The sequence below is a fragment of the Mesoplodon mirus genome, assembly GCF_964341445.2.
Source record: "Mesoplodon mirus genome assembly, chromosome: 3".
Taxonomy (NCBI): domain Eukaryota; kingdom Metazoa; phylum Chordata; class Mammalia; order Artiodactyla; family Ziphiidae; genus Mesoplodon; species Mesoplodon mirus.
In genome coordinates this window covers 31784428-31798639 of record NC_138978.1, presented here as the reverse complement: position 1 = coordinate 31798639, position 14212 = coordinate 31784428, and the positions used below count along the sequence as shown (strand labels likewise).

At 56.7% G+C, this 14212-nt stretch overlaps 2 protein-coding genes across 12 annotated transcripts in view; one reads left to right on the top strand and one right to left on the bottom strand.

Moving 5' to 3' along the window:
* Positions 1 to 3774: 3774 nt before the first annotated feature.
* Positions 3775 to 12587, bottom strand: NCDN (neurochondrin). Of its 9 annotated transcripts, none has more exons than XM_082613611.1 (8): positions 12171 to 12587; positions 11449 to 11778; positions 11174 to 11314; positions 9114 to 10082; positions 7878 to 8119; positions 7091 to 7315; positions 6561 to 6703; positions 3775 to 5277 (listed from the first exon to the last, which is right to left on the bottom strand). In XM_082613611.1, the coding sequence occupies exons 2-8, from the start codon at positions 11551 to 11553 to the stop codon at positions 4841 to 4843; spliced, it is 2262 nt and encodes a 753-aa protein (XP_082469737.1). In that variant the 5' UTR covers positions 11554 to 11778; positions 12171 to 12587; the 3' UTR covers positions 3775 to 4840. The 9 variants fall into 9 exon arrangements, with proteins under 9 accessions (XP_082469737.1, XP_082469743.1, XP_082469736.1 ...); XM_082613617.1 differs by lacking the exon at positions 11449 to 11778 and adding an exon at positions 12026 to 12122 and having other exon boundaries at positions 12512 to 12581; XM_082613610.1 differs by having other exon boundaries at positions 11449 to 11774; positions 12022 to 12518.
* Positions 12588 to 12740: 153 nt separating this feature from the next.
* KIAA0319L (KIAA0319 like) overlaps positions 12741 to 14212 on the top strand; it is a 108473-nt gene continuing 107001 nt past the window's right edge. The window contains exon 1 of one of the 3 annotated variants that reach the window (XM_082613609.1): positions 12741 to 12846. The gene's annotated coding sequence lies outside the window, so the exon portion shown is untranslated. Of the gene's footprint in view, positions 12847 to 12983; positions 13185 to 14212 lie in introns of those variants that run through there. The other 2 variants (XM_082613607.1, XM_082613608.1) reach the window with 2 other exon arrangements.

Sequence of the window (14212 nt, the reverse complement as noted above, 5' to 3'; positions counted from 1 at the left end):
TAATCCTTAAACATCTCTCTCCATCCTCTGTCAGCATCTTAAGCTACCATACTCTTCCTCATAGACCAGTAGTTCTTAAAGTGTGGTCCCTGGACCAGCATCACCTACAACATCTGGGAACTTGTTAGAAGAACTTGCCAGTTCTTGGACCCCAGCCAGATCCACTGAATCAGTAACTCTGGGAGTGGGGCCCAGCTATTGCCTGTAAGGTGGCTCAGAAGCAAAGTCAAGTCTGAGAACCACTGCCTAGACCATTGCAACAACCCCCCACCCCCAGATGGTCTCCTGCCTTCGTTCATATCTCTTCTTCCACAAAAATGACTGGACCATGTTACCTCCTGACTGAAAACACTCCTACGGCTCCTCATGGCTCATTTATGGGGAGAAAAATTTTAAACACCGTAACCAGCATTTTAGGCTCCTTGCAGCTGAACCTAATCTTCCTTTCCTGCCTCATGAACCAGTTCACAAGAAGAAGATGAAAGGAGAAAGAGAAAATATGTCTAGTCTAGTGCTGGACTTGGTATATGGCAGGTGCTCAGCAAATGCTTATTAAATAAATGACAGATGAATGAATGGATGAGTTTATGAATCCCTCAGCCTACTGAGGGGTCCTTTAGGAAGTCTCCATGTGAACATGACCCTGGGTGGCTAGACATAGAACCCAGGTATAATCTGGGGAAGTCACCTGATAAATGAATGATTTCACTTATGGCTACTAGGGAGATGGATGTTCTGCATGGTCTGCTGCTGCTTTGGGGGCTCCTCAAAGCTTCTGGGTCCTGTGCTTGCAGACTCTATTGCCCTTCTTGTTCAGGACCAAGGGGCTCCTCACTTTCTGAGACATGGAGGTGGGCATTGTTGGTTGCCCACTCTCTGGAACACATGCACACATGTGGAGCCCTGGAATGTGCACAGGGGTACATGTGCAGACACTCCTGGACACAGAGGGCACAGAGACACTTATGGGACACATGGGAACACAGGACATATATTGACACATAGGTACGCATGTTCAAACATACATGGGCTCCCATTTGGCACACTTGCCCTATTGCTCTTCTCCCAGGCTCAAATCTTCCCCTCTCTTTTCTAAAAGTGAGTTTGCATTTGTTCTTTGGGTTTTTCTTTTAATTAATTAATTAATTATATTTTTGGCTGCATTGGGTCTTTGTTGCTGCGCACGGGCTTTCTCTAGGGGACTACTCTTCATTGCGGTGTGTGGGCTTCTCATTGCCGTGGCTTCTCTTGTTGCAGAGCATGGGCTCTAGGCACGTGGGTCTCAGTAGTTGTGGCTCGTGGGCTCTAGAGCGCAGGCTCAGTAGTTGTGGAGCATGGGCTTAGTTGCTCCGTGGCATGTGGGATCTTCCCAAACCAGGGCTCGAACCCGTGTCCCCTGCATTGGCAGGCGGGATCTTAACCACTGTGCCACCAGGGAAGTCCTGACTTTGCGTTTGGACTTTATGTTAAGAAAAGACTCAGGCCGGCCTCCTTTATTGTTGACACAGCCACCCTCCTCCCAGCCTTTGACAACCTTCTGCTGTGGGCCGGGCTGTTTGCAGGGTGGGGGAAATCATGCACAAGGAGATGCTGAGGCGCCACCTCGTGGTTAGATTTCACAACTTCAGCTCAGGTCCCCCTTTCTCCCTTGCTGCTGAATTACCAGGAGCAAACTTGGTCTTACCCTGCTAGCCTAGTCCCCTCCCCATTCCAGAGCCCGGAACTCTCTGACCATCCCTCACCAAAGTACAGAGCTCAGTCTGCCTTGCACTTTGAGGCTTTATGCAGGGTTTTTCTTCCCCACAGCACAAGGGAGAGTACTTGGAGAGCAAGGACAAAGGGTAGTTGCCTTTGGCTTTGTGGCCCTTCTCTTCTCTTTTCACTTCCCCAGATGATCTCAGTCACTTCCCTGACTTTAAGGACCTCCTATACTGACAACTCCTAAATCTGTCACTTGCCCAGGCCTCTCTCTGAGTTCCAGGCTGTAGAGAGCCACTTCCTCCTGGATATAAGCTATACGCATTCACCATTTACCAAAATGAGCTTATATTTTACACAAACCTGTTTTTCTCTCAGTGTGCCCCATGACGGTGAATGGCCCCACTATCCAGTCACTGACCCAGATCAGGAACCTGGGAGTCATCCTTTGCTCTTTATCCCTCTTCACTTCCAATTAATCACCAAGGGCTTCCCTGGTGGCGCAGTGGTTGAGAGTCCGCCTGCAGATGCGGGGGACACGGGTTCGTGCCCCGGTCCGGGAAGATCCCACATGCCGTGGAGCGGCTGGGCCCGTGAGCCATGGCCGCTGGGCCTGCGTGTCCGGAGTCTGTGCTCCGCAACGGGAGAGGCCACAACAGTGAGAGGCCCGCATACCCCAATTAATCACCAAGCCCAATTAGCTAACTCTGACCTATACTTTCTCCACCCTCACCGCCACTGGCTCAGTTCAGACTTACTACCTCCTCTCCGAGCTCCCTGACTCAGTCATCCCTGTTGCAGCCGAAGTCATCTTTCTAAAATGCAAATGGATCACATTCAACCTGCTCAAAAATCCACAGTCTCAACATGACCCCACATCCAAACTGCTTAGCCTGTCACACCAGGAATTGTAAGATCTGGTCCTTGCCCACTGGTCCAACCTCATCTTCCACCACTCCCCACCTCACACTCTCCACTGTAGCAGTAATAACCTACTTGCAGTTCCCAAGCTGCTGTCCCTTGGCTCGTCTGCCTGGCAAGCTCCTTCTCCCTTCAGGTCTCGCCACAAATACTTCCTCCGAGTTTTCCTGGACTGACTCAGCCAGGCTGAGGGGCTCTTATGCTCCAGCCACACTTTATTCAGACGCCCCTGGAAGCAACTGCTTACATCTTTCGGAGCTGTCCTTTGCCTTGTCTGTTTCCTCTCTAGATTTTAAGTTGCTTGACAGGCAGGGTTTGTCTTTTCATATTTTTCAGGGATTTCAGGGACTCCATGACGAGGACATGACTTTCAGTACTTCCAATAGATAAATGAACGTTCCTGTCTATGCATAGCCAACCACAGGTAGGCACTTAAGATGTGCTCAACCAATGCTTGCAGGCTTGAGGGCCTAGGTGGAAAAGAGTCTGCAGAACGTGGGCCAGAGGCTGGTCTGGCTCCAGACTTACAGCTTTGGTTCAGGCCTGGTGAGGCCGTGGGTACTTGGGTCCAGTCTCCACCGAAGCTCTCAGACCCTTCCCCTTCTCACTTGGCATAGAACAGAAGTAAACAGCTGGTTGCCTGAAAGTCACGCTTGGCCTGCAGATGTTCTGTTGGGGTAGTACTGATTTAATTAAAAATATCAACATTCAAAATCAGATTTCACGTAAACACTAAGATTTCTGACTTCCCTTTAAACGTTGGAGGATGTGGCAGCGCTACTTGGCCACAATCTGCTGACATGGAGGGGCACAACTTCATTTGTACACAGGAGCACAAGAGCCCCCCCCAGAGGCCTTGCCACATCAACATATGAGTTTGTCACCTGATCTGGCATTGAAGGGTGTGGGCTGAGAAATTGGATGGCCCGGATGGAGTCTTGACTCTGGCATGTACTGGCTGTAACACCTCGAACAAATCACCTACCCCTGCTTGAGTTTCTTCACCTGGAGAATCAGGATGACGCTCGCTTCATTGGATTCTTGGGAGGGCTGAATGAGATGACACTTGTGAAGTGTGTTTCGCAGGGCATGTGTGCTGTGAGCTGCTGGGGCCTGGAAGGAAGAAAGTGCAGGACAGACCACACAGGAGCCATCTTGTCACCAATGAACATTTATTGAGTGTCCACATGTGCACAGCTTTGAACTGGGCGATCACAGAACGCACTGGGGGAGGGAAGGGGAGAGGGACGCAAGGGATCAGGTTCATAAGAATGGTAGTCCCTGCTGGAGCCGCCAGTCGCGTCTCTCTGCAGAGAGGAATCACAAGGCAGGGGTGGGAGTTAAAGCCAGGCACTAGGATGGTGATGGGGTGCAGTCACTAGGGAAACATGCGGATTCTGGGAAAGCATCCCTCCGGTTCCTGTCTCCAGCCAGGCCATATGGCACCAAGGGGACAGGGATCAGATGCTCAGGTGTCCAAGCAGGGATAAGGGCAGGCAAAATAAATAACTCCCCAACCCTCACTGTCACTCTGCTGCAACACAACACAAAAGCTTAGAGACCAGGATCCAAGGGCTCCTGGGTCCCCTCAAGGAAGCTCAGGTAGAAGGCTTCCCGACCCCCCAACCAGGGCTGTCTGCCCCAGGTTGCCCTGGAAGGCCGGGGCAGTTCAGACCCTGGGTCACTGAAGTTGATAGGAAGAACTGTGATGTCAACGGCCTGAGCCTGCTCTCTGCCCAAGGGGGCCAAGGGCAAGAACCAAATGGCCAATTTAAAGGACGTGGACCTGGAAGTCCAGAGCGGCACCACAGTCTAGGGGAGCCCACGCCCTGGCCGGCAGGGCACGTGGGCTGAAGCAGCCAGCTCCTGCCAGCCCTGTCCCATCTGGGGGCCTCCCTCCTGCAAGGCAGCCAGACATCGGGCACAATGACACCTAGTGCCGCCCTCCCTGCGGGCTGCTCCAACCTCCCCCGGCCTGGCGGGAACAGCCATGCTGACTTCCAAGCCAATCCCTGCCCCTGAGCGGGCCCAGGGGGCGTGACACAGTTCCTTACACTTGAAGGATGGGCACCATGCCCTCACCCTCGGAAAAGCCAGAAAGCTGGGATGTTTTTGGGGGGAAGTTGGGGGAGAGGGTCCAATCTGGGGGCTTCAGGGGAGATGCCTCCTCCCTCCTTCCCTTGCCGCCCGCCCCCCGGGTCTGTCCCCAGTGGATGCCCCCTCAGGGCTCTGCCAGGCATTGCTCCAGGGCGGCCATGTGGTAGTGGCTGGCCGTCTCCTCGCCTGCCTGCAGCCTCATGGCCTCCCGGCACAGCCGGTTGGCCCGTGCCAACTCGACCAGGACACCCTGATAGGCAGCTACCATTTCAGGCTTGACAGAGTTGGGGCTGACGCTGCCCAGCAGCTGCAGCAGCTCCTGTGGCCAGCGGGAGCGCAGGGCGGCGGGGGCCAGCCAGGGCAGCAGGGGCACGCAGCCTGTGAAGGCCTGCATGCCCAGGAACCAGAGCTCCTGGAGATCCGCCCAGATGCCCTCGTAGTCGGGGGACAGGACCAGCACGGCCTGGTCTGAGCCAGGTGTGGCCCGTGCTACGTGGGATTGCGACAGGAAGAGGATGGCAGCTGCGAAGAAACCTCGGGATGCTGGTGTTCCCTGAAGAGCTGGAAGGCAAGGAGGGAGGGGGACATGAACGAGCTGCCTCACCAGCCCCTTCCCTTCCTGGTGGGCATACTCAGGGGCCGAAGCATAGCCTGGAATCAGCCTGCCTGCCTTCAAACCCTACCACTGACTTCAGTGTGTGACCTTGGTTAATTCACTTTTCTGGGTCTTGTTTCTTCACTAGTAAAATGGGGCCAATAGTGCTAATCTTAGAACTCTGTCGTGAGAATGAAATGTAATAATCTTGGGACACTACCTCGTGGTCGGACCCTCCTGTAGTCTGAGTAGTGATGGGAGCTTCCGCTGGGCCTAGCACTTTATAGGCTGAGGAGGGTGCAGCAATTTGATTCTCAGGCCAGAAGAGGGTGCCAGAGGGGACCACGGGCTGGGGTCCAGGCTTGGCTCACCTGCCTGCAGGGGTTCGCCCCCTGCACTGCAGATGCTTTCCCGAGGTTGTTAGGCTAACCTGGTGGCATTTTTGGGTGAACCAGCACTGTGGCTCTACTCAGGGGCTGTGGAGATGCAGCCTGGATCTGAAGGAGCTCAGGGGCTAGAGGGAGAGGGGCAGCTCCTGGTCTACTGGGACGTGCTCCCCTTCCAGCTGCCAGGTACCCTACTGGGGGCCCCCCCACACAGGGAACAGAGGCAGCTGAGGGTACAGGCTCATTACACCCTGTTCCCAGGCATCTGTGCAGCTCCTCCAACCTGACAGATGGGATACAGGGAACAGGCAGGGACAGAGGGACCCAAGCAGACACCCACGGCCGAAGTGGGAGACCCAGAGGGCTGGCAGGGGGCTGAAGCGGATGCCCCTCCCCACCGCATGCAGCCAGAGTGAGGTGGGAGGTGGGGAAGGTTAAGTGCACAGGAGCACCGAAGCCTGTCACGAGGTGCAGTGCGATGCTGAGCACAGAAAAACCTCAATGGAGAAAAGTCATGTTTCTGACTCAAGGCCTGGGAGGGGGCGGCTCCACCTTGAAAACACAGAATTCAGATTCCTTGGGCTGCTGGGGATTCCAGGTGCTTATGCCTGTGCCTCGGAGCGGGCCTGTACTTACACCCACCAGACCTTGCCTTAAAAGGCTTCAGAAGGAAGAAAATGTTATCGTTTGGGGAAGAAGGGTGGGGTGGGGTGGGGCGGGGGAGGGAGGCGCACTTCAGAGATTTCCTTGACTGGAAAATTCTGTAAAACCATTTTCAGAAAAGGATGACTTATGCCCAGAACATAGCAGGTCCACCCAGGTCTTCTGCTTCCATCTGTTAGGACTGGGTCCCCAGGGCTTACCTGGAGAGGTGCTAAGGAGCCGGGCCATGAGGAGGCCCAGGGTGGCCACATTGGCAGCCAGGAGCAGCCTCCCCTGCTGCTGTACTAGTGCGGGCAGCGACGCCATCAGGGTGTTCATTAGAGAAGTGAAGCAGGCATCTCGCCTGGGGAGAAAGGGAGCGAAAGATGGGAGGCGGGAGATTAGTAGAGCCAGACCAAGCCCTGCGGAAACGTGGGATGCTGGGCTCCCAGCTTTACCAGGCCAGGGTTTGGCAAGAAGTTAGGCAGCAGGGTGCACAGTTAACTTTGGGCCCCATGCGTGGCATCTGGGGAGCAGAGACTGGGTTATGGCTGGAGCAGGTAGACATACATGCCCAGAGGGCTTCCACATATACCAAATCCCTGTGTGGGGTGGCTCTCTCTCCATTCTGGGACCCTTCCATTCTAACACTGATAGGAACCCACGGGCACAGGGAAGCAAAGTAGGAGACCGAGATTTGGGCCAAGTTTGAGCAGGACCCCTGCTTCCTCCAATTCCTCCCCGGCCTCACTTGATCAGCCCCGGTGCAGTGACCACGAGGTTGAGGAAGATATGACAGCAGGTCTGCAGGCTGATCTCCACGCTGTCGGACAGCACTGAGGTGTCATGGCCAGGGGATGTGAGTTCCCACTGCTGCAGGAAGTACTTGCACAGAAGTGAGGGGGCCCCCTCCTTGATCAGGATCTCCCGGGGCCCATCTTCGACTGTCAGGTGGCACCAGCCGGGCAGGAGGAGCCTGGGGGTGTAGAAGGGACAGATGTGTGTGGGGAGAAATGAAGGCACCAGGATTCCCTTTTGGGGGGGCACCCCATCTAAGAGAAGGGGAAGTAGGGGAGAAGGAGAACACATCTTTGTAGGCACTGCAGAAAGAGCACAGGCTTCGGAGTTGCACAGGCCTGGGCTCAAACTTGGGCTGTGAGTGTGGGCAAGTTACTTTAACCTCCTGGAGCCTCAGTTTCCTCATCCTGAAGATGTGGATGAGACTTCTGTCCTAGATTTGCCGCGTGGACCGAATGAGATCAAAATGGTAAAGGGTACAGTAAAATGCCTGGCAGGCAGCAGATGCTCAATAGCAGTTCTCTCTTTACAGAGTAACCTGGGGTTGGCAAGTGAGACTAGAAAGCCCAGGTGTCCTGAGGGAACAACCCCTCACCCCACCCCCAACAAACAGAAATACTACCAAACCTCAGGCCCCCGTCAGGAAGCCCGGCACAGCCCAGTTTGTGGGGAGAGGAGGTATCCGTGTCACTCCTTCCTTTAGCACATTCTGGCTGAACAGACCATAACGACAAACTCACCGGAGAGCATCCCCTGGCCAGGTGGGCCCCGGGGTGGTGGGGGAGATGGCCAAGGTGGCCACCTGCTGGGAGAGGTCACTGGCCTCCTCGGCCTCCTCGTAGAGGGTCTTGGCATAGCGGACGAGAAAGGGCAGCAGCTGGCAGACCTCCTTGCGCAGGGATGAGGTCTCTTCGGCCAGCCAGGCACCCAGGATCCGCACGGAAGCAAACACAAAGGGCTCCTTCTGCTTCTCTGGCCCCACCTGTTGCCAAAGGACTCCCCTGAGATGGAGCAGGACCAGAGAACCTCCCCTGGCTGGCCAGCATGCCGGCCAGGCTAGGAATAACACAAGTGGAAGGGAATGCTGGCCTGTGAGCCCTGCAAAGGCAGGCCCTGTGTACCCAGAAGCCAGCGCACGGTTGGGACACACTCAACCGGGGGCTGGCACAGAGCAGGCCCTCAGGGCACGCCTGCTGAGGGAACTGGACTTTAGACAACATGCCCCTGCACTCGCTGGGACTCAGCCTCTAAAGCATCTCAAGGCTAGAAGGAGACCCACAGGTCCAAAGCTAAGAAAACACTCCCTCTACGGTGGCTCTGACCTGGGGTGGGAGGCCAGGAGAGAAGCCCCCCTTTGGGCTAAATCAGAAAGAATGAGACAATGGGAGCTTGGCACGGTGTGTGTGTGGGGGGTGTGGGGTATGCGGCTGGAGCAGGCTACTAAAGAGACCGGAGTGCTGAGGGAAGCCCTGCAGGACAGGAGGGCTGGAGTCTCAGGCAGGAGGGAGGAGGGGATGTCGGGGCAGGTGATCAAATGGAGTTAGCAGACCCTCCACGGAGGACAGGAAGCAGGCAGCCCTGCTCCTTCTCCCTGTACTGTTACGAGTTTCTATGTGTATGTGTGTAAGACCATGCTGTAGACTGAACAGAACAGACTGCTTCACTTTCGTGTGTGTGGACTGGGGGGAGGGTTGTGAGTAGGAGGTTGCTGTGTTGTGTGTGCGCGTGTGTGTACTGTGATGGGAGTGCACATATGGCGTGTGGTATGGTGCTTGTGTGGAGGCTCAGGGAGGGAGAGGGAGGCTTGGCCACACACTACTCCCTGGAGCGCTGCAGGATCAGCCCTCCGTAGGTCGGTAGGTATGTCTTCTCTGTCTCCCCGTACACCCAGGTTCGGGGTTTCACTTCCCCCTTTCCCTTGCCCTCGGGCTCCCCCTCCCACACTGGGCCCCCTCGGGTGGGCACTGCACCCTCACCTGCTGCAGGTAGTGGATGACCGCCCCGATGGCCTCCTTCATGACGCTCACAAGCTGCACCTTCTGTGGCTCCTTAAGCAGTGACTGCTCGCAGCGGGTGCATTCCTGGATCCCCAACTCCATGAGGGCATAGCAAGCGGTCACCACATCCTCTTTCACCTCTGTGCCTGTCTCCTCCAGTGCCAGCCGCACCTCCACGCATGCCAGATTCACCAGCAGGGCCAGGAACTTGCTCCCGGAGCTGCCCGCTGGGATCCAGTCGGAGCCGCAGGCGTGCGCCAGGCGGGCTGCCAGCTTCAGTGCTGGGTTGCGCTGCCAGGAGCTCAGCTTGCTGCCCAGGATCCGTGCCAGCCCGGCCTGCAGATCCCGGAGGCATTCAGAGGGCACAGTTGTTGGGGGCAGAAAGAGGGGCAGCAGCTGGCAGAGCTCAAACTTGCTGGCATCCTCGGCTTTCTGGAAATCTTCGCTGAGGCCCCGCAAAACAGCCAGCAGGTCAGGCTCCCCCTCTTTCCAGCACTGTGTCTCAGCAGCGGCCAGCAGCCCCACCAGGAGTGCCAAGGCCTGGTCAAAGCCATAGCCATGCCCCAGGTATGCCTGACACAGGGCAGACACGGTGCCACCAGCAATGAGGTGTCGGGGCCCACGAGGTGTGCCTGCCACAGCTGTCAGGCACTGGTAGGTGTCATCAATCATGGATCGGCGGGCAGCATCATCAGGGTCCCCCCGGGCTGTGAGGAAGGTGCTAAGGATGGGGATCTTGTTCAGGACCTGGGGATGGGCGGCTAGTTCAGGGTCACTGCAGAAGCAGGCCAGCAGGGCCACACCCAAGGCCCGGAGAACATGGTCGGGGCAGCCATCCGGCGCCTCCTTGGTAGTCAGGAGACGATTGGGGAAGGTGAAGCCGACAGCATCAAAGATCCGCCGCCTAGTTTTAGCATCGATGTCACCTGCTTTGACTGCCTTGGTCACCTAAGGGAGGTATATGCTATCAGCAGGATGGAAGGAAGGGGTGGCAAAGACTGTCCCCTGCACTCTGGGGGTTGACCATTAGCAGGACTAGGTTATATAACAAGATTCACTCTGGGGTCAGGAGGTCTCCCAGAGATCACTTCATCCAGCTCCTTCCTTCTCCCCAGAGGCAGACAGGTGTGACCTCTGGGATCCCTCATCTGTGATCCCTGTGGAAGGGAGGTCAGGTCCTCCTCAACTACTCACTCTACTGTTTCATTACCTGGTTAGTTGGGAAGTTCTTCCTGATGTCTAAGCTAGATGCCCACATCCTGAGTTGGAAGAGGCTTAGAACTCAGTGTTTAAAATTCTCCAAGGATTTGGGGTCCCTCTCTAATTGCTCTCTCCAGAGAAGTCTCTGATCCATTCCCGCCACCTTCTCAGGGGAAATGGCTCCTGTGTCTCGCCGCTCTGCCTGTCAAAACATTTCCCCTTACATTTCACCTAAACACCTCCTCTGCTGCAGTGTGAGCCCTTGACTCTGGAGCCTTCTCCCTGTTGCCATGGCAAACAAGCAGGCTGTACTCCCTCCTCCCTTCACCCCCCCCCCCTTTCCCAGCACTGCAGCTCCTGTTCTGCTGTCCCCAGCTTGGGTTCCTCCAGGGCTAAGCCCCGAACCAGATCCTTCACCCGCAACCTACATACCCATCCTGGCCATCCCCTAGGACCCCTTCCCAGTCACTTCCAGTCCTGCTACCCTCTCCACCTCCAGAACAAACATCCCCAGCCCTCAGGTATTCTGCACTAGTTACTACCTGCTGCTGTAACCCTATGAGTCAGCTCCCATCTGCTCTGGGACGCCCCAGAGAGCAGACCCACTCAGCATCCTCCAAGGCTCCTAGGGCCACAAGCTTTATTCACCCCCATTCTCCACCTTTGCTCCCATACTCAGAGGGGCAAAAATGAGTCCACAGGTAGATGCCTTGGGCCTTCTTTGGTGCCTCCAGGGTTACGAGCACCACCTATATATCCTTGGGGACTTGTTGACCCCATTCCTAGGGAGCCCAACCACCCAGCCCTTCCCACCTCCCAACTGTCAGTCCGTTCCTTACTAGCAGCAGGGCTGCAAACTGCTCGCTGTCATTCTTGGCCTCACGGAGGGCTCCCAGGTAGCGCTCCAGGGTGGGGTTTCGGCCCTCTGCCTGGTTCAGAGCTGGCTCGCAATCCGAGGCCATGATGCGCGCCTTGCCCAACTGTGAACACAAGAGGGACTGAGCATCCCTCTGCAGAGGAGGGGTGGGGGTGGGAGTGGAGGAGGGAGGGAGGGAGGGAGGGATTAGCACAGAGGGAGGGGAGGATCAGGAGGGATGGACTCCTCAGGACTGACCTCCCTTGGGGGAGCCCCTTTAAGGGGCTGGACCCTCAAGTCCTTAGGGATGAAGAAGGGACCCTGGTCCAAGGTCACATCCGGAAAGTGGGAAAGAAGGACCATGCATCCTGCTGCTCAGCTGGACAGCTCTCCTCACCAGTCTCCTGGGGGTGGGAGGGGGCTGGCCCCACTGCTCAGCTGCTCCCTGGCACCAGAGTCCAGGTTTTGTTTCCCTCCACCAGGCGTACAGGGAGGGAGTGGTGAGGACAGACAGGGAGGAATGGAGACATACACGGGTGAAGTTCGATTATCCGGACTCAGGCTGGCATGAGGTTTCCTTTCCCCTCCCTTCTTCAGGAGAGACAGGAGACAAGCTTCAGCGGAAGGCAGAAAGCAAGGTGCCGACCAGGGAAAGCTCAGAGGGCCCTCTGGAGACCCCATCCCTCCAGCCAGGGCTCTCAGTCGCCCCCGCAGGCTCCTTGCCTCCTCTCCTTTCCCTCCCTCGGGCAGAAGCTGCAGCAGCGGAGCAGCAGAAGCAGCAGCAGAATTAACCCCTTGCGCTCCCTCTCCTCACCCTCCCCGCCCGGCTACCAGCCTGTGGACGCCGGCAGGGGCTGGAGAAGCAAGAAGGGGTCCCGGGTAGCTCCCAGGACAACGGAGACTCCAAAAGCCGGATAATCGAAGAGGGGCTGCTGAGATGGGGAGATGAGAAGGGAAGGAGGGTTCCTGACGGTCACCACCTGTCCCGCCGCAGCCAGGTCACAACACGACATTGATGAAGTCACGACAGGGCGGCGATGAGATCACACTTCACGATGGCGCGGTTATGTCACGGAGAGATCACGGCAAAATCACGACATGGGACAGCCCCCAAAGATGACAGGGCAAATTTTTAAAAAAGATATAGCTATATATTGAGAAGGGCTGTGGCAAAATGGAGTCTCGACAAGGCACGATGGTGTCGCGATATGGCGCGATGGAGTCGCGATAGGGTCCCCGGGGTGTGTCGGCATCGATAGGCGCCGGCTCGGAGTGGCCCCGGCTGGGATGTAAGGGAGGGCTTGAAGGGGGCTGAGCTCACCAGGCTGCGGCCCCGAGCGGCGAAGTCTTCTCCGAGCGCGATGCTCCGGGAGCCTGGGGCCGCTGCTCACGCCGCGTTGCCCACTCCTGGCTCCAGGCTGCTGCAGCTCCACCCCCACCCCCGCAGCGCTCTCGACCAATCCTCGGCGGCCTCACTCCAGGCTCTAGCCAATGGCACAGCTGGGCGCTAAGCCGTAGGGGGTGCTGCCGTTGCCGCCATCTTGCTTGTGGGTATTGCCCGAGTCTGGGGCCTGGGGCTCGCGCAGGTCGGGCGAAGGTGCAGACCGCTTCTGGAGAGCGGGAGGCGACAGCCTGGGGACCCAGGTTCCTTCGCTCGTGCGTAGTTCTACCCCCCAGCACTACCCCTCCTCCCCCTCGGGCTCGCGGCTGGAATTGAGCTTCCGGGGGGACAGGAGGGCTTGTTTAGCATGAAGAGTGTGTTTCCGGGTTGAGTCCGGGAGGTGGGAGGGGGCGGCGTTTCCGGCCGCCGTCGCTGTCCAGGGAGGCTGAGGCCAGAGTGAGCTGCCCGGGTGGGGAGCCCGCATTGCCTTCTTCCTCTTCCTTTTCCTCCTCCCCCGGGTGAGGGGAGCGAAGGTTGGGGCCCCGACCCCATGGACCGGGAGGAGGCGGAGGCCGCCGAGAGCCGGGGCCCCGCTTTGTGGCCTTGAGCCCCGGTAGGTGGCCGGGGGCGGCTGGCTGCCGGGCCGAAGACCACGAGCTCAGGGGAGGGGCAAGCGGGATGGGCTGTTTCTGGGGGTGCGCTGGCCGGGTGTTGGGACCCGGAGGTGGCGCTCCTGGCCCGGCTAGGGCAGCCAGCTGCTTCTGGCTTTGCAGGTGCGGAGCTCGAGTCTCGGGCTGAACCCCGCTTCTTTCGGGCCCGGGCCTGGTCTTGCGGCTCCCTCCATCCCCAGACAGACAGACCGGCCGCGAGACGCTGCTGGCCTTCTTCCTCCCTAGCCTCTAGCTTCAGTCTCTGGTGTTTGTTCTCCCCACCAGGACCGCAAGTTGATGCTGAATAAGGGGGGCGGGGCTGAGCACTACGTGTAAATTACGATGCGAAACCTGCCTTATTCAGGACCTGGAAATTATGCCCTACCGAAGGGTCCTGTGGTGGCTGCAGTGAGCACAAAGGTGAAATAAAGGAAGTCAAGAGAAAAGACCTCAGGCGAGATTCCAGGAAAGCTTTGCTTTCTTTCCTCTCACCGTGGTTGTGCGCAATCGAAGATAGATGCAGTTGTTGAAGAGTATTAGCTGACTCTCCTTGTGCTTTCTTATCTGATGAGCAGACTGGAAGCTAGGAACAAATTGGAAACACGACCTCCCAGAACAATCTGTTCATTTTTCCAGCTATTTGGAAAACAGTGTCTGCAAATATAAGCAAAGCTATTCACGGCAGTCTGTTCTGTAACTTTCCCAAATATCTGAGACTTTTTTTTTTTTTAAAGAGCTTTATTCTTAATTACTCATACCAGCTGAATAGGCTGTTTCAGACGTGCTCTGTCGTTGTTCAAACATATCTTATCTCTGGGTACATAAATGGAGTTCCACATATGTAGCTGACAGACTGAACTATGATACATCCCCCATCAACCTGAAGCATTAAGTAAACATTACCCCCTGCTCTGTCTGAACAGCTGCTGCAACAGTGAGTGCTTTTATTTCGGGTGTACTTGTAACGCCCTAAATGCCAGAACTCTTGCAA